Source organism: Apis mellifera, linkage group LG14 (genome assembly GCF_003254395.2).
Source record: "Apis mellifera strain DH4 linkage group LG14, Amel_HAv3.1, whole genome shotgun sequence".
NCBI lineage: Eukaryota > Metazoa > Arthropoda > Insecta > Hymenoptera > Apidae > Apis > Apis mellifera.
In genome coordinates, this window is record NC_037651.1 from 9440175 (window position 1) to 9456037 (window position 15863).

A 15863-nucleotide genomic window follows, 5' to 3' on the forward strand; every position below is an offset into this window, starting at 1 on the left:
CAATTGGATCAAAGTATAATTTGCCTTTATTTTTAGATTTAGCTTGTTGCGTCGGTTTTCCTTAAGAATTCTTTTGCTGTCTGTTTTGCACAACGATCAAAGAAAGATTGAACGTTTTGCAAGCATACATCAAAAGAAAAAATTGTTATTAATGTTAAATAAATTTTTAAAATACGTTAAAGGAGGGTGGATGGGATCATGGATAGGGTGGATCTCTTTTCGCAGCCTCCCTTCATGGGCAGTCATCATATTTGTATATCTAATTTATAATCGTATTAATGATAGATTCTGTAATTCAATTATAAATTATATATAAATAAAATGAGCTAATTGGCTGCAATGTTATTGTTATCCAAATGTTATTATTTGTACAGATAAATAAATAAAATATCTAAATAAATATATTTTCATAGAAATATTTATTACCTGTTGATTATTTCTAAAAATTTCTATAAATTACAATATTCTATATTTAGTATTTAAAATAAAATAGTATTTATTTTAAATTTATTTTATCATAAAAGGTAAATTTTATTAGTAGAACTCTTCTATATCATACGTAGTATGTACAGGTTTTCCTTCAAGTCGGTAAACTTGCTTCTTTATCGACGTGTGATTTAATTCGCACTCGTATTCACAGAAGGCTCTGTAGTACGAGAATAAGCATTTCTCCTCGTCTTATGTAACAAATTTAACTTCTTTTATTTCAATAATATATATATATATAATAATTTCATTTACATGAATAATCGTATTCGTTATTTTGTTAACGTTCTTTCTTTTTCAATTTCATTACAATTTCATTACAGAATTTTTACGAATACAATTATTCTTTACGAATATATTTCCTTAAATAATCTTTTTTCCTTTCATTCCGAAAAAAAGAAAGTTCATCGACGAGCTCTTTCGAATTTTTGGGATCGAAAGTGAAAAAAGAATATTTAAGAGAATATAAAGGAATATTTAATTCTTCATCCACGTTCGATTGTGAATTTTATACTATGAAATACAGATACATCGTATCGGTCACTTTCCAGTGTAATAATTCGTCTTGACAAAGGGCATTTTCGTTACTTTAGCTTTGTAGGTTTTTCCTCGGACCTCGACCAAAACCCCTTTCCCGTATTCGGCCAATTCTGGTGGCACGTATCCCATAGCGATGTAACTTCCGAGAGTTGGACTAGGTCCACCGGAAGTGATGTTGCCGACTCGTTCTCCCTCCGGCGTTAATATACACGCTCCCGCTCTAACCGGTGGCCCATTCACAACCGTTATCCCCACCCTCTTCTTCTTAGTCCCTGACTCGATCTGTAGAAGTATCTTCGCCGCACCTGGAAAATTTGCTTCCGCTTTCCTTCGTTTAGCTGTAGCGAGGAACGAAGAATAAAACGAACGAGATTATCTTATCGAGAAGTGCTCGATCGAACGTTAATTATCGAAATTACAAATATTCTTCCATCTCACTGACCTATTAGCCAACCAAGCCCGGCTTCGATCGGTGTTATTTTCTCGTTGATATCTTGCCCGTAGAGGCAAAGACCGGCTTCCAGCCTACGCAGTTGAATACACAGACAAATATTAATATTAAAGCGATAAACGAAAAGAAAAAAAAAAGAAATACCCGATTATTAATATTATTATACAAACTCACCTCAAACTATCTCTAGCTCCCAACCCGGCCAGTTTCGTGTCGGGCGTGTTTAAAATCATTTTTACCAAGGTATGCGCTATTTGAACCGGTATCGAGATCTCGAACCCGTCCTCCCCCGTGTACCCGCAACGTGTTATCCTTATCCGACGCCCCAACACCTCGGTTTCCACGCTGTTCATGAATCTTAGATTCCTCAAATCGACGCCGACGATCGATTGGAGAACGGAAGCGGCCGTGGGCCCCTGTAACGCCACGAGGCTCTGCTTCAACGGATCTAAAAATTCCAAGCTCACCGATTTTCCTTGAGTGAGAAATATCTCCTGAGAATACAGAGAGAACAAAAGAATCGAGATTAACGATAAGATCTCTCTCTTCTTTTTTTTTTTTTTTTTTTTTCCTCCTCCAATCAAGAATCAAGAATAAATCTCGCCTTGTCATCTACCTGTTGTTGAAGAAGCAATCGAGAATCTTCCTTTCTTCTTCCCGCGTTCGACACGAGAAAATATCTATCCTCTCCGTCTTTCGTAACGATCAAATCGTCCAGAATACCTCCGTTCTCGTCCGTGAACACGGCGAGAACGGCGCAACCGTTGCCCAAATTTTTCAAATCGCTCGTCGTCAGAGATTCCAAGAATTGGGTGGCGTCTCTCCCAGAAACTCTTGTTTGCAACATGTGACCGACGTCGAACAACGAGGCGAACGTTCTCGTGTGCAAATGAGATGTGGCTATCGCCTCTTGATACTGGACAGGCAACAACCATCCGGAAAAATTGGTTATCTTACCTGGATGGATCAATCAACGGATCGATTAATCTCGCGATCGAAACGACAGCGAATATTCCGTGTATTCCGTGAAATGGACTCACCTCGATTTTCCACGTGAAGGTCGTAGAGGCACGTTTTCCTTGGCGTCGTTGCCGTCGGCGTTGCCGTCGACGCCGTTGACAAGCCACGGCGGCGGCGGCCTTCAGTATCGTTTGACCGCGTTCCGGAATCGATCAAACATCTTAAACGGCTCGGCTCGTGCGCCGCGTCGAGAATCGTAGTCGACGCGGTTAACTCCCGTTTCCTCACCGATTTATCCAAACATTTCTCCGATTGGCGGGCCGATGTTGCACGGGCGGCGAAGCGAAGCATCGTCTTCTCCCCGTACCGATTCGTCGTTGACTGGCTGGGGCCGACAAGCGGTATACAGCACCGGCCGAGTGCTCTCCGACGATGACCTCGGTGACACGAGGCATATTTCAGACTCGGATTTAGCATAAAAAAAAAATCGGCCGATGCCTTTTGCGTGACGTAAACGAGATTTTTTTTTTTCCTTTTTATATTTTATACTTTCGATTCGACGAGCTTTCCCTCGTATCGGTGTGCAACTGTATCGCTTCTTGTCATTATTAATTGTAGATAAAGCAAGGGATACACAATGTGACGGTTGTTCGTTTCGAAGGATACGAAATTGTGATGCGAAGTTAATAATATCGAGGGAGAAGGATTGTACCAAGGATTTTTATCGTTCTTTCCCCCCCTTTGTTAAATTTTCATTCGTTTGCTTGTTTGTTGCACCGACACGCGTCACGTGTCCCCTATTTGCACGGGAAAGAAGAACTCGAACGCGTTGTATTTAATTACGATTTTACGATATTCTTTCGTAATTGAAATTGTTTACCGTGCACGCGTTCTCTACTCTACTCGAATATATATATATATATATACATACATATATACGTACGTTTGAATGTTGCGTACAGATAGATACATGCGAATGATGAAACATGAACGGTACGCGATGACGATAAAAAGGAACCTTCGAGATAAATTATTTTCTTGCACGATACGACGGAGCCGAGAATATTATTACAGATATGGTTATTTTCGCGCGTAAGAAGAGGTCAGCATGCTGTTCGAAAGTCGGAAGAGATAAGACAAGTAGAGGGAGGGGAAAAGAAAAAAGAAAAAAGAAAAAAGAAGGAAAAATATCGTATCGTGTATGTAAGCAGCATACGTGTTTATAAGTATCTCTAAGCGTAGCGTGTAAACTAGTGGTAAAGGAAGGAGGAGAGAAAAAATGTGATACGTGTAGTCACGAGACTCGTGCGCATTCGGATGCTTATTAAATTTTTATTGTACCACGTAATAATAATAATAATCATCATCATCGTAATAATCATTAATAATAATAATAATAATAATAATAATTTTAATAATAATAATAATAATAATAATAATTTTAATAATGACAATAGTAATAATCGCAATAATCATCATCGCAATAATAAATCGTGATAATAATGTCAATAATAAATGTTAATAATTAATAATAATAATAATAATAAAATTAATAATAATAATAATAAATCATTCGTCACAATAATAATAATAATAATAATAATAATAATAGCAATAGTTTCGTAATAATAATGACAATTCATCGTCGTCGGTAATAATCCAATGACAAATGTCAATAGTCATATAGTAGCGTGTCGAACGGAGAAACGACCTTAAAAAACGAAGACAGTATCAATTGTTCGTTCGTACATTTTGTTTTTTTTTTTTTCCATTTTATCCTTTTTTTTTTTTTTAGCTTCCGTCGTCTTATTCTTCTCGCTCGCGCTTTTTTTCTTTTTTTCTTTTTTTCTCCCTTTTTCTCTTCTCACCTCTCGCTCTCGCTCTTCCACACGCGCATTCTCTCTCTCTCTCGACGTTTTTTCTTTTTTTTTTCTTTTCTAAAATGTTTTTTCTTTCTCTCACACACACGCACACTTTCTCCCTCTGTCTCGTGTTTACACAATTGATGCAAAATGTCCCTACACAGTCCGACGAATGTGTGTGTGTGTACGTTTTTCCGATCGATCGATTTTTTTTCTTCCTCCGGGTCGTAGTGTTGTTTAGCTCGACGCTTTCCCTATTTGGATGATTTTTTTTTCCCTTTTTTTCTCTCTCATTTTTCTTCCCTTATTTATTTATTTATTTATTTATTTTTTTTTTTATATTTTCTTATATTTTTTTCTTTTTCTTTTTCCCCAACTTTTGCACTTTTTTTCCGCCGTTTTATGTACCCTCTTTGAAATCCGCTTTTATTATCCCTTGTAGCACGTGTTGACACATTCACTCACATTGGTTAATCGGTTTGCTAGTGGAGGGACTAAGGTGGTGGCTGTGGGTTGGAAACGTGAGGGGGTGTGCAGTTGGTGGAAGATACAGGTTCCAAGGAGTGGGACGGGGTGGGGAGGGAAGGTGGGTCTAGGCGGAGACGTGCTGAGGAGAGGATTTGGGAGGGGGCGGGGGGGATTTGGGTGGTGTAAGGTGTCGCGAATTAATCAATTAGGAACGCTATCACGAGGAAAAATGGATATGCTGCGGTGAAAACAGAAGGCTCTATTAATTATAAAAATTCGGCCCCACCGGTCAACGGATCCGCTCGTTTCCTTCCTTTATTATTATTTTTTTTTTCTTTTCTTCTCTTTTTTGCTCTTTTTGCCCACAATTTTCCCGCGATTTCGAATATTCGTCCGTTACGTGTGTAATTGTAATTTTGTTAGAAAAAAATAAAAAAAAAAAAGTAAGAAGCCGAAAGACAAAGAATCTTTTTCTCTCGAATTTCTATACATACGAAACGTCGCGTGATACGAATTGTGAATGCGAATAATAAAATACGCGCGAAATAACGAATAACGCGTGAAATTCGTCGACCGAGGGACATTTTCGCGGTGCTGAGAGCATCGAAAGTCGATAACAGTCGCCTACGATCGCGAGGGGAAACCGGAGTTGTTCGATCGGGATGGATAATGCGATCGGGGAAGATATAATTTTATATATATATATATATATACTGCCTCGTTTCCGCGATATTCTCGTGTCGCGTTCGTCCTACGTGTTTTATCGAATCCCTTCTATCTCTCTGCCTGAGCTATGTTTACTTCTTTTTTTTCTTTTTTTTTTCTTTTTTTTTTTTCATTTTTGCCTCTGTCGCCTCTCCTCCTCTGCTCGTCCCGGAACGCGACAATGCGCCCTTCTCTCGAATCGGTTCGTATTGTTGTGGGTTTGTTTCGGTATGATCGATCTTGAGGAGGAAAAAAAAGGAGTAGAAGAAATGAAAACCGGGGGGGAAAAGGGGGCCAGGGGGTCGTTGAGAACGAGGGTAGGGATTTCGTCGGAAGTGGAAAATTTTTTAGATTTTTTTCTTTCTTTTTTCTCTTTTATTATTAGGGCGACATTGTCACGAACGCAGGAAGCACATCGCGTACGCGTTAGCGTTTTTTTTTTTTTTTTTTCTCTATTTCTTTATATTTTGTTCACCTATTGTTGCTTATCGCTTTTTCTTTTTTTTTTTCTCTCATTGTTGCACTGGTGTTGTACGTATGCGTGCGTACATACATACATATATGTATATCTTTATATATAGATATATAATTCGTTTTTTGTTTATATCATCGGCTATTTTTTTTTGCAGTGTGGTTTTGTGGAAAATTAAACGAGGATTGAGTCGTTCGTTTCTTTTCTTTCTTTTTTTTTTCTTTTTCCCTTTCTTTCTTTCGCCGAAAAATGCTTGCTTGTGTCTTGAACCGGAAGTGGAAAAGAAAAAAAAAAAAAAAAAAAAAGGTAAAAAAGATAAAAGAAATCATTCCTGCGAACCCAAACTATTGTTGCCTGCTATTGTTCTTGTATATGCGTTTTGCTTGTCGAAATGTTTTATTTTTCTGGTGAGTTTATTTATTTATTCTTTTTCTTTTTATGTTTTTTTATTTTTTTACGCATGTGCTCTCTACCTCTTTCCTTTCCTTTCCTTTCCTTTCCTTTACTTTCGTTTGGCCGAGACGTGATTTTTTCTCTCTCTTTTTTTTTCTTTCCCTTCTCTTTCTCTCTTTCTCTCTCTCTCTTTCTCTTTCTCTTTCTCTTATTTTTGCTCGTTTTCGCTCGAGGGGAGGGGGACTTTTTTTGCTTTTGCCGACATTATTACAGTGTGCAATCACCGTCGAAAAAAAAAAAAAAAAAAATTTCGTTTTCTCAACTCTCAACTCTCGCATTCTCTCTCTTTCTCTCGCTTTCTCTCTCTCTCACTATTCGCGCTCCCTATATACTTCGAGTTCGATAATTTTTCGTCTAAAATTCCATTTTCGCCTTAACTATACACAATAATCATAATATATAATAATAATAATAATAATCACGACTCGAATACATCATCGATCACCTCCGAATATAGATACAATAATTTTTTTTTTTTCTTCCTCTTTCTTCCTCTTCATCCTCTTCAACTTCTTTCCGCTTTTCTCTCTTTCTCTCTCTCTCTTTCTCTCGTTTTTTCTCTCGCGCTCTCTCTCTCTCTCTCTTTATTTCATTACACATCTCATAATAATGATCGTTTAGGTCGTCGTATATCTATACATATACATATACATATACATATACATATATATATATAATTTATAAAATGAAAATAGGTACAATTTTGGACGCTTTTCTTCGTCGAAAAAACGCTCCGAAAATTTCATTTTCGCTTAATAATGCCCATCGGTTGCGATTCTAGTCCACTTGGTAGTAAAATTTTGTTTAGTTTTTCACTCTCTCATTCGTACCTTGCATTCTCTCCCTCTCACTCTCTCCCTCTCATTCTCTCGTTCATTCGACTCGCTCGTTTCGAATGCATTCGTGTACGCAGCATATTCACTCATCTACGCAGCTTCAGATATTTTTCTCTCTCTCTCTCTTTCTTCACGCTCTCGCTTTTTTTTTTTTTTAATTTTTGCTCTCGTTTCAACTGGACACTCGAACCATCGTCCTTTCATTCATAAATTTTCAGCGATAATCGCTCTCGCGATACATCAGCCTTTTTTTTTTTTTTTTTTTTTTTCCTTTCGCCTACGATTTCGAAAAGACGTGAAATTTCAGGCTGGCCAATCGCGTGCTTCCGGAATCGACGAGCTTCCAACGGCGCTCGCAACCAGAACAAAAATTTCATTTCGATGAAATATATAACGCGCTTAATTTTCTACCTCTACGTCGTGTTACAATAAGTTAATATTTACAGTCGTTCGATCGCGACAAGTCAAGTTTCTGCTCCAACTGTATTTGCGCGTATGTGTGTACGTGTGTACGTGTGTATGTGTGTTCTCGAACATCGAACGGCTATTTTTAATTTTCTGATTCATCAACGCGATACAGCAGCTCGTCCGTGAACGAAACGAATCCTCGGAACAATGGATTGAATGATCGAATATAATTTTTCACCCACGAGTTTTTTTCTTTCTTTCTTTTTGTTTTTTTTCTCTAATTTATCACGTACGTTACTTCTCTACTATTTCTCCGACGTAGAGAAGAATTTCATTTCGTTTGCCGTGCGCTGTACAAAATTTCGGAATTCGAACGGAATCGAGAATGTCGTGTCGATGAATTTTTCTTTCTTTTTTTTTTTTTTTTTTGAGAATAATAACGAAATCGTTCTTTTGGAATGGAGAAAAAGAGAAAACGCGACACCGATCCTCCGGGATCGGAAGTTTCGTCGGGACGAGCTGGCGGTATGCATTTCAACAGGAAGCCCGAAAGATACGCATTACGCATAACTCGTTTTGTTCGTTTCTTTTCTTTTCCCTCTCTCTCTTTCTCGTTTTTTTTTGCTGCATTTTTCGCTGTTACACTATATATCTTTTCGCAAAAAACATTTTAATCCGCAGTGTTCAATGGCAGGTATCTACTTGCAAGTATCCGAAACACTGCGCCTTTTTTCTCTCTCGAAAGTTTTCCCTTCTTATTTTCTAAATCGCGTTGAAAATAATATATTTTATACATATATATAAATATTTATTATCTTTTGTGCCGTTTCATTTTGTTTCGTTTCGTTTCGTCTCGTTTCGTTTCGCAATTCAACTTACATAGTTTTGATATGTCTAATTTATAAGTAAACGGAAATGCTGTTTCAGATAGCCCCTCTCTTTCCTCTCCCTCGAAATTATATCAAAAATTAGATTTAAGCGTTTCTCTTCTTCTTCTTTTTTCTTTCCTTTTTTTAATTCTTTCCGCGCGATTTTCGAGATTACACATTTTCGTTTCTTTCGAATCTTTTCTTCCTTTTTCTATTCGGTGACAATTTTTTTTTTATCTCGAAAAAAGAAAAGAAAGAAAGGGGCTAGGACTGAGACAGAAAACTCCGTCGTGTATACAAACGATATTTTCTCGAAACAAATTGTTTTTTTTTTCTTTTCTCTCTCTTTTTCTTTTTCACCCAAAATCTCTTGGAGGCGATCTCCCCGATCGAGTCGGGAGGGGTGTGGATTTCTCTATTGCGCGTATGTGTGTGGAATGAAAACGCACCCTCGAGTCGAGGGGAAGATCCTCTCCTCCCTGCCAATTGGATCTCCAATCGGTTTTGTTCCACCGATTGTTCGATTTCCGATACCAGAGTAGTTTGAATCTCTCATCGAACACTGCCCATCCACGCCAGTAAACGGTGGCGTGGATGGCACGGGGAAAAAAGAGTAGTGGTAATAGTAGTAGTAGTAATAGTAGTAATAGTATTAGTAGTAATAGTAGTAGTAGCGGTAACAGTAGTAACGGTAGTGAGTAGTGTTTGAATTTCGAATTGTTCTTCCGCGTGTGGCCGGAAGTTGGTTCCGTCGCACGGAAGCACCCGTTGACGAATTTTAATTAATTGTCTAACGATCATGTATAAAAAGAAAAAAAAAAGGGAAAAGAACAATTGGTACGATCCTAGAAAATTTGTATCTTGAGTTTCTTTTTTTTTTTTTTTCTCTCTCTCTCTAACTCTCTTCCTCTCTTCTTCTTCTTCTTCTTTTCTTTTTTTTTTTTTCTTTTTTCTTTTTTACGCAAAAAGGCTCTCGCGATTTCGAAAAATTGTTCGTTCGTTTGTTTGTTTGTTTGTTTGTTTGCTTGCTTGCTTGCTTGTTTGTTTGTTCGTTCGTTCGTTTTTTGTTCATTATCATATCTTCTTCGTTTCTCGCAATCATCGAAAAGGGTTTTCTTTTTTCTTCCTTTCCTTTTCTTTCCCCCTATTAGATTAGATATTGCATCACATGTTGCATCATTAATCATACATAGAACCATTTATAGAGAAATATCCTACACAATGCGGAACTTGCTCGTAACCGAAAGAGACTGTTGAATTTACATTTATTCATTTCGACGTTATGGTTTTTTTCGCTTTATTATTTATTTATTTCTATTATATTCTTTTTCTCCCTATTTCTTCGCTTCCTTTTCCTCTCTCTCTCTCTCTCTTTCTCTCCCACTCTTTCTCTCCCTCTCTCTCTCTCCCTCTCTCTCTCTCGCTTTCACTCTCGCTCACTCGTTCTCTTCCTCTATGTATCTATTTATCTCTCTCTCGCTCTCTCTCTCTCTCTTCGCTTGTTTCTCTCAGGGATTTTTTATTATTACGTTTTCTAGATTTATTACTTTTCTCGCTTTTGAAATTTCTTTTTTCTTTTTTCTTTTTTTTTTTTCTGGCGCGTCGACCATTTCCGAAATTCGAAATTGTAAACGCTGTTTCGACTACGTACGCGGCGCTTCGAGGATTCTTGTACATTACGGCTTTCTCTTCTTCGAACGGTTGTAATCGTGTTTCTCTCGACACGTCCCCCGAGGACGACGCGAGATTCTCTACTCGACGACGTCGTCGCGGATCGCGCGAGTAAATTTTTTAACGGATTTTTTTTTTTTCTAACCTTCTTCTTTTTTTTTTTCTTTTTTAAAACCTTTTTTTTTTCTCCCTAACATTTTTTTCTTTTTTTTTTTTCTTTTTTTTTTTTTTTTTTTTTTTTTTTTTTTTTCTTTTTTTTTTTAGCTCGTTATCGCACTCCGGATGTTAATCCCTTCCTCGGAAATTACATTCTTCCTTTCAATCGCACGTTCCCCTTCTCGTCTCGATCGGTAAATAGCTCGTGACTTCTTTTTTCTTTTTTTTTTTTGCATCATTCACGAACCATCTACTCGATTTGCAAACGTTGCGCAATGTCGCTCGCATTGTTATCCCCGATCACGACTCGTTCTTCTCTCAAGTTCGTTCGCGTACAGATTTCTCGTATACAGATATGTTTTCTTCTTCTTCTTCTTCTTCTTTTTTCTACACACGATATTACAATCGATCATCGCGATTAAACTTTTCGTCGTCGTGATACGCGCGATAACAACACCATGCTCCACCACGCTCGTTTTCCTTTCGTTTTTTTTCTTTCTTTCTTCTCGAAAAAACGAGACGAGAAGCGATCGAAACAGTTATCTCGCTCGCCGATCTCTACAGTACAGTAGGCTCGCATTTTAAGAATCGATGGCGATAACTAATAATAAGTGGTATCAATAATAATAATAATAATAATAATAATAATAATATTAATAGCGATAACTGATGAAAGGGGAAAAGTGAAAAGCTAAATAGCGGTTAATTAACGTGGCGAAAGTAAGTCGGAGGTGCTCGGAGGGGATGAAAAAAGTACGAAGCAGTCGAAAAATCCAGAAGAATCCATCCCCATCGGGAGGGGGATAGAGATATAAATCTTTCAACTGCATCTATCTCCTCTCGGATATATCCTCTATTCTTGCGCACTTCCAACCACGTTTCCAACCACGGAACAACATAGGTAACGATAATAATAATATTTAATAAATGCACGTGTTCCTAAATTTTTTTTTCATGTACGACAATCGTCAGCGTATTTCAGAGATTTATTTTTATTTTATTATTATTATATAATCGCGATGCATTTCCTCCCCCCCCTATTCTCTCGTCGGTGAGGAGGGGAGGGGGGGGGGAAAGAGAAACGTGTCCTAGTTCTAGGAACCGTCGATAGCGAACCGTCGACAGTCTTTTAAGGAACCACACTAGGAGATGGAAAAAAAGAAAAAGAAAAAGAATAAAAGAGAAAAGAAAAAGAAGCTTAGAACAAGGGGAAAGAGGAAAAAGAAGAAAAAAAAAGAAAAAGGTCAACCAACGATGGTGAAACGTTGCAACGAAAACAAAGTGGACGTTTTTCTTCTTTTTTTCTTTCTTTTTTTTTTTTTTTTAAACTTAACGGTGATTCACGATGTGCACTGCGATATTGTGATGATGACAGTGACGGTGATAATAATTAATAACATAACTAAGACGTAATAATAATGGTAATAATAGTAATAATAATAGTAATAGTAGTAGTAGTAGTAGTAGTAGTAACTAAAATAGTACGAAAATTAAAGGTAATAAAAATGATAAACTAACTAAATAACTGTGTCTCCTAACGATTGCGGTAATAGTTGTAGTAGTCTAGTGATAGTAGTTGCGTAGTAAATAATAATAGTAGTAGCAGTAACACCGGTTACAATAGTCAGAACAACACTAGGAAAAAAAAAAAGTGTTTATGTACCTTCGAGATATTGGTATGTGTGTTTGTGTATGTTTGTGTGTGTGTGTGTGTGTGTGCATATATATATATATATAAAAAAAAAAAAAAAAAAAAAAGAAGGACAAAGAAGGATCGTTGAACTGGATACAAAAGGGACGAAAAAGTCTACTACCTTATCGAATAAAATTAACTGTTCACGCGTGTTCACGAACGTACGATGAATATAATTTCTTTTTAACAATTATTTTTTTTCCTTTCTTTTCTTTTCCTTTAACAAAGCCAGGCGACCCGGCGCGCGCGCCATCTCCATCCGCGAGAAATAGTAACTGAAGAACCGTAGTTTTTTGTATACGTTTTTTTTTTCTTTTTCTTTTTTTTTTCTTTTTTACACACGCGAATTAGGTACGTCCGTTTCGTACGTTTCTTAATTTAAAGGACGCGTAAAGGCTTTCGAGGAAATCGTATCGAAGCCGATCGTCGTCGTCGATAATATCGTACGTAAACGAAATGAATCGAAAAAAAAAAAAGAAAAACAGGCAGTAACTATAATCGTAAACTCCCTAACTTGTTGTAACTCCATCCCTCGTTTTTTTTTTTAACCAATTCTTGACTAGCAAACATAACTCGACGCGGTGTTTGTATTCACCGATGTTTCTTCTTTTCTTTTCTTCCTTTTTTTTTTTCTTTTTGCGAACTCAATTCACGAACTCAACGAACGAAACTTTTCTCCTACTTTCTTCCTCCTCTTCCTTGTCTCTCGATTTTTTTTCTTTTTTTTTTTTTTTTTTTCTTTCAATCTCAAAATAGGAACTCGAATCGAGATCGGATGCAACGAATTTGTCTCCCTCTCTTTAGGCTTTGTTTCAAAAGTAGGATGACGATCAGTGAATAGAAACGTCGCGAAGTAGCGATTGAAAAGTACGCGGGAGAGAATACCTTACCGTACCGTTTTATTCGTACGTACGAATGAAACGATCGAATGCCAGATTCGATTCAACTTCTCGTTCGGTGGATGAACTAAAAAAAAAAAAAAAAAAAGTTTCCGAGAATGAGAAAAAGTTTTCTTTTCTTTTCTTTTCTTTTTTTTTTTTTCTTCCTCTCGCGTCACCAGGACACTGGTGGAAAACACCGAGACAAAACCGTCGCCGCCTTGATTTCCAAAGTGTTTTCCATTCAATAACGTGAAAATCGTGAATCGCGCTAGTTTCGAGATCGTAGCTTTCGTTTTCTCCCCGAGTACTCTTCGAACTCGAACGAGGACAGTATGTATAAATGGTATACATATAAAGAAGACATATAAAAAGGAACGTGTAACGCGAATAATTTTTTTTTTTCTTTTCTTTTCTTTTCTTTTCTTGTCCGACTCCTCGATCGATTAACCGCGCGCAATTATTTAATCTTCGTAGGGGAGGGGGAGGGGGAAGGAAAAAAGGGGGAAAAAAAAAAGAAAGAAAGAAAAACGGGAAAAAGCGAGGATTCTTTTTCTTTTTTTTCGAACTATATAGAGATAATAGAGATAGTAAAGCTCTGACGCGAGTTGTTGTCAGTGTGTTGGCGTGATTATTCTCAGTCGTTTTTTAAAAAGTTCTAAAAAAAAAAAGTAAAGGGAAGACATCGAAATCGAAAGAAACGAAGAAATCGCGCGAAACGTGTGATTTTGAAAATACGTATAATTTTTCTTCGATCTCTTTCTGAAGTGTGAAGTGAGTGAAGAAAGGAGAAAAAAAAAACAAAAAAAAAAAAAAGAAAGAAAGAGACTGAGAAGTTTTGCGATTAAAATTGCGAAAAACGCGCTCCTTCTACGTACACAACATTACGTACGTTTCCGTACCGGCTTCGCTCAGGTATAAATAATAAGTGTACAAATAATATATATAATATTCAACGAGTATAACTCTTTCTCTCTCTCTCTCTCTCTCTCTCTCTGTATATATATATATATATAAATCTATATGTGTCCGTGTATACATACAGGTATATAATTATATATATTTGTATAAAAAAAAAAAAAAGATAATAGGGAAAAAATTAAACAGAAAAAAAAGGAGAATCTCGAAACGTGGCTACTATCCTTTTACTATTTTTTTTCTACTCTTCGTCGATTCGCTTCCTTTTCCATTTTCTTCTTTTAAAGAAATTATCGTAATCGTTCGATGTAGCATAACACACATACATATATGTATATGATTTTTGGACGATTCGAACGAACTCGAACCGAACGATTCGATCTTTTCTCTCTCGTTTCTCTCTAAAAAATACGCCTCCAATTGCCCTTTAGCAATCTTTTAATTTATAATCAACTAATCGTTAATAACTAATAGCAATAATAGTAGCGATAATGGTAATAATGATAATAGTAGTAGTAATAATCATAATAATAATAATAATAATAATAGTAATAGCAATAATAATGGCGATAATAATAATAGTAATGGATTAATCGCGGATTATTAAAATGCTCGGACCGTTCGACTCGGATCGTCGCGTCGCGTTTTTCTCTTTTCTTCTTTTTTCTCCTCCTCTCCGTTCTTTCGAGTACGAATATAATTTTCACGCGGGTAAAAAAAAAAAAAAAAAAGTGTTCTCTTTCGAGAGAAAAAAGAAAGGGATGAAAATCGAACGACGATTCGATTCCTCCCTTCCTTCTTTTCCCCTCTTCTTTTCTTTTTCCGTGGATTGGATTAAACGCGACCGGACGATCCGTCCGAGTGCCCTCGCTGAAAAGCGTGGATGGGCAGGCATTTTTTACAAAATAGAAAGATGATAAAAAAAAAAAAAAAAAAAAAAAAAAACACAGAAAGAACAGTAACAATTTATCATCGAAGCTTTCGAAAGATTCATTCGCACCGTACATCCATTTTTTAGGATTTTTTTTTTTTTCTGAAAGAGTGTCGTTTTTTCTTTTTTTTCCTTTCTCGCTTATACAAGGATCGATCGGACATGTTTGGCCGACATGTTTTGATACAACGAAAAGAGGCTACTCGCTTTTGTCAACAACGCGGATATTTTTTTTTTTTTTTTTCCCTGTAATACGATCCCTCCGGCCCGTTCCTCATTCAGGATTCGAATTTTTCTTTTTTCTCTTCTACATTCTAATTTCCTCCAATTTCGACGATCGACAGGATTTATCATTCGTTCAAAACTTCAAAATTTTCTCTCATCCCGAATATATTTATATACGCTTTTCACGAGCCTCGTAACGATTTCGATTTCGCACGATTTTTTTTTTTTTTTTTTCCTTTTCTTTTTTTCCCCTCCCCCTCGCGCTCGAATACACTCGCGATTAAATAAGTACCGATTTTGCCAAACGAGTCAACTCGTCCACGGCTTTGTACCCTTTTTTGACTAGAATTGAATTTCGAATTGACGATCAGGAAACGAAATCAGGCTCCTCCTTCCTTTTTTTTTCTTTTCTTTTTCTTTTTTTCCCCTTGAAATCCCTTCGTCCGGAATTGGAACGGGCCTGCGGAACCGGAAGTGCGTCGATATAATTTGCCCAAAAGGGGACTTCGACCAAACTCAATCGATACCATTAAACCTTGAGCACGCACATTTTCGTCGCATCGTGCTAGACAGCCGTTTTACCACCAATTGCTTCGCGGTTTCTCGATATAAGTTCTTTAATCAGAGACGATAGAAACGCGACGAAAACGGGCGCTGAAAAATTAACAATAATCTTGCGCTTGCGTATTGTAGTACACTCGATAAACTGAACGATAAAAATTCGTCTGAAGAAAAATTTCGTCTTGAGAACATAACTCGTCTGTTTTTTTTTTCTTTTTTTTTTCCATCGATAATCGACGTCAGCCGCGACCCCCGCGTTTTCTTCTCTCGAACGTTCTCACCTCTTTCTTTTTCTTTTCTCTTCGATTTTTTCTCTCTAA

At 36.9% G+C, this 15863-nt stretch overlaps 1 protein-coding gene across 1 annotated transcript; it reads right to left on the reverse strand.

Annotated features, from left to right (window-relative positions):
* Nucleotides 1–478: 478 nt before the first annotated feature.
* LOC410550 (aminomethyltransferase, mitochondrial) lies at nt 479–2875 on the reverse strand. The gene is made up of 5 exons (XM_394029.6): nt 2518–2875; nt 2094–2434; nt 1652–1971; nt 1469–1551; nt 479–1364 (listed from the first exon to the last, which is right to left on the reverse strand). Exons 1-5 carry the CDS (start codon nt 2786–2788, stop codon nt 1027–1029), a joined length of 1353 nt encoding a protein of 450 aa, XP_394029.5. The 5' UTR covers nt 2789–2875; the 3' UTR covers nt 479–1026.
* Nucleotides 2876–15863: the final 12988 nt, after the last annotated feature.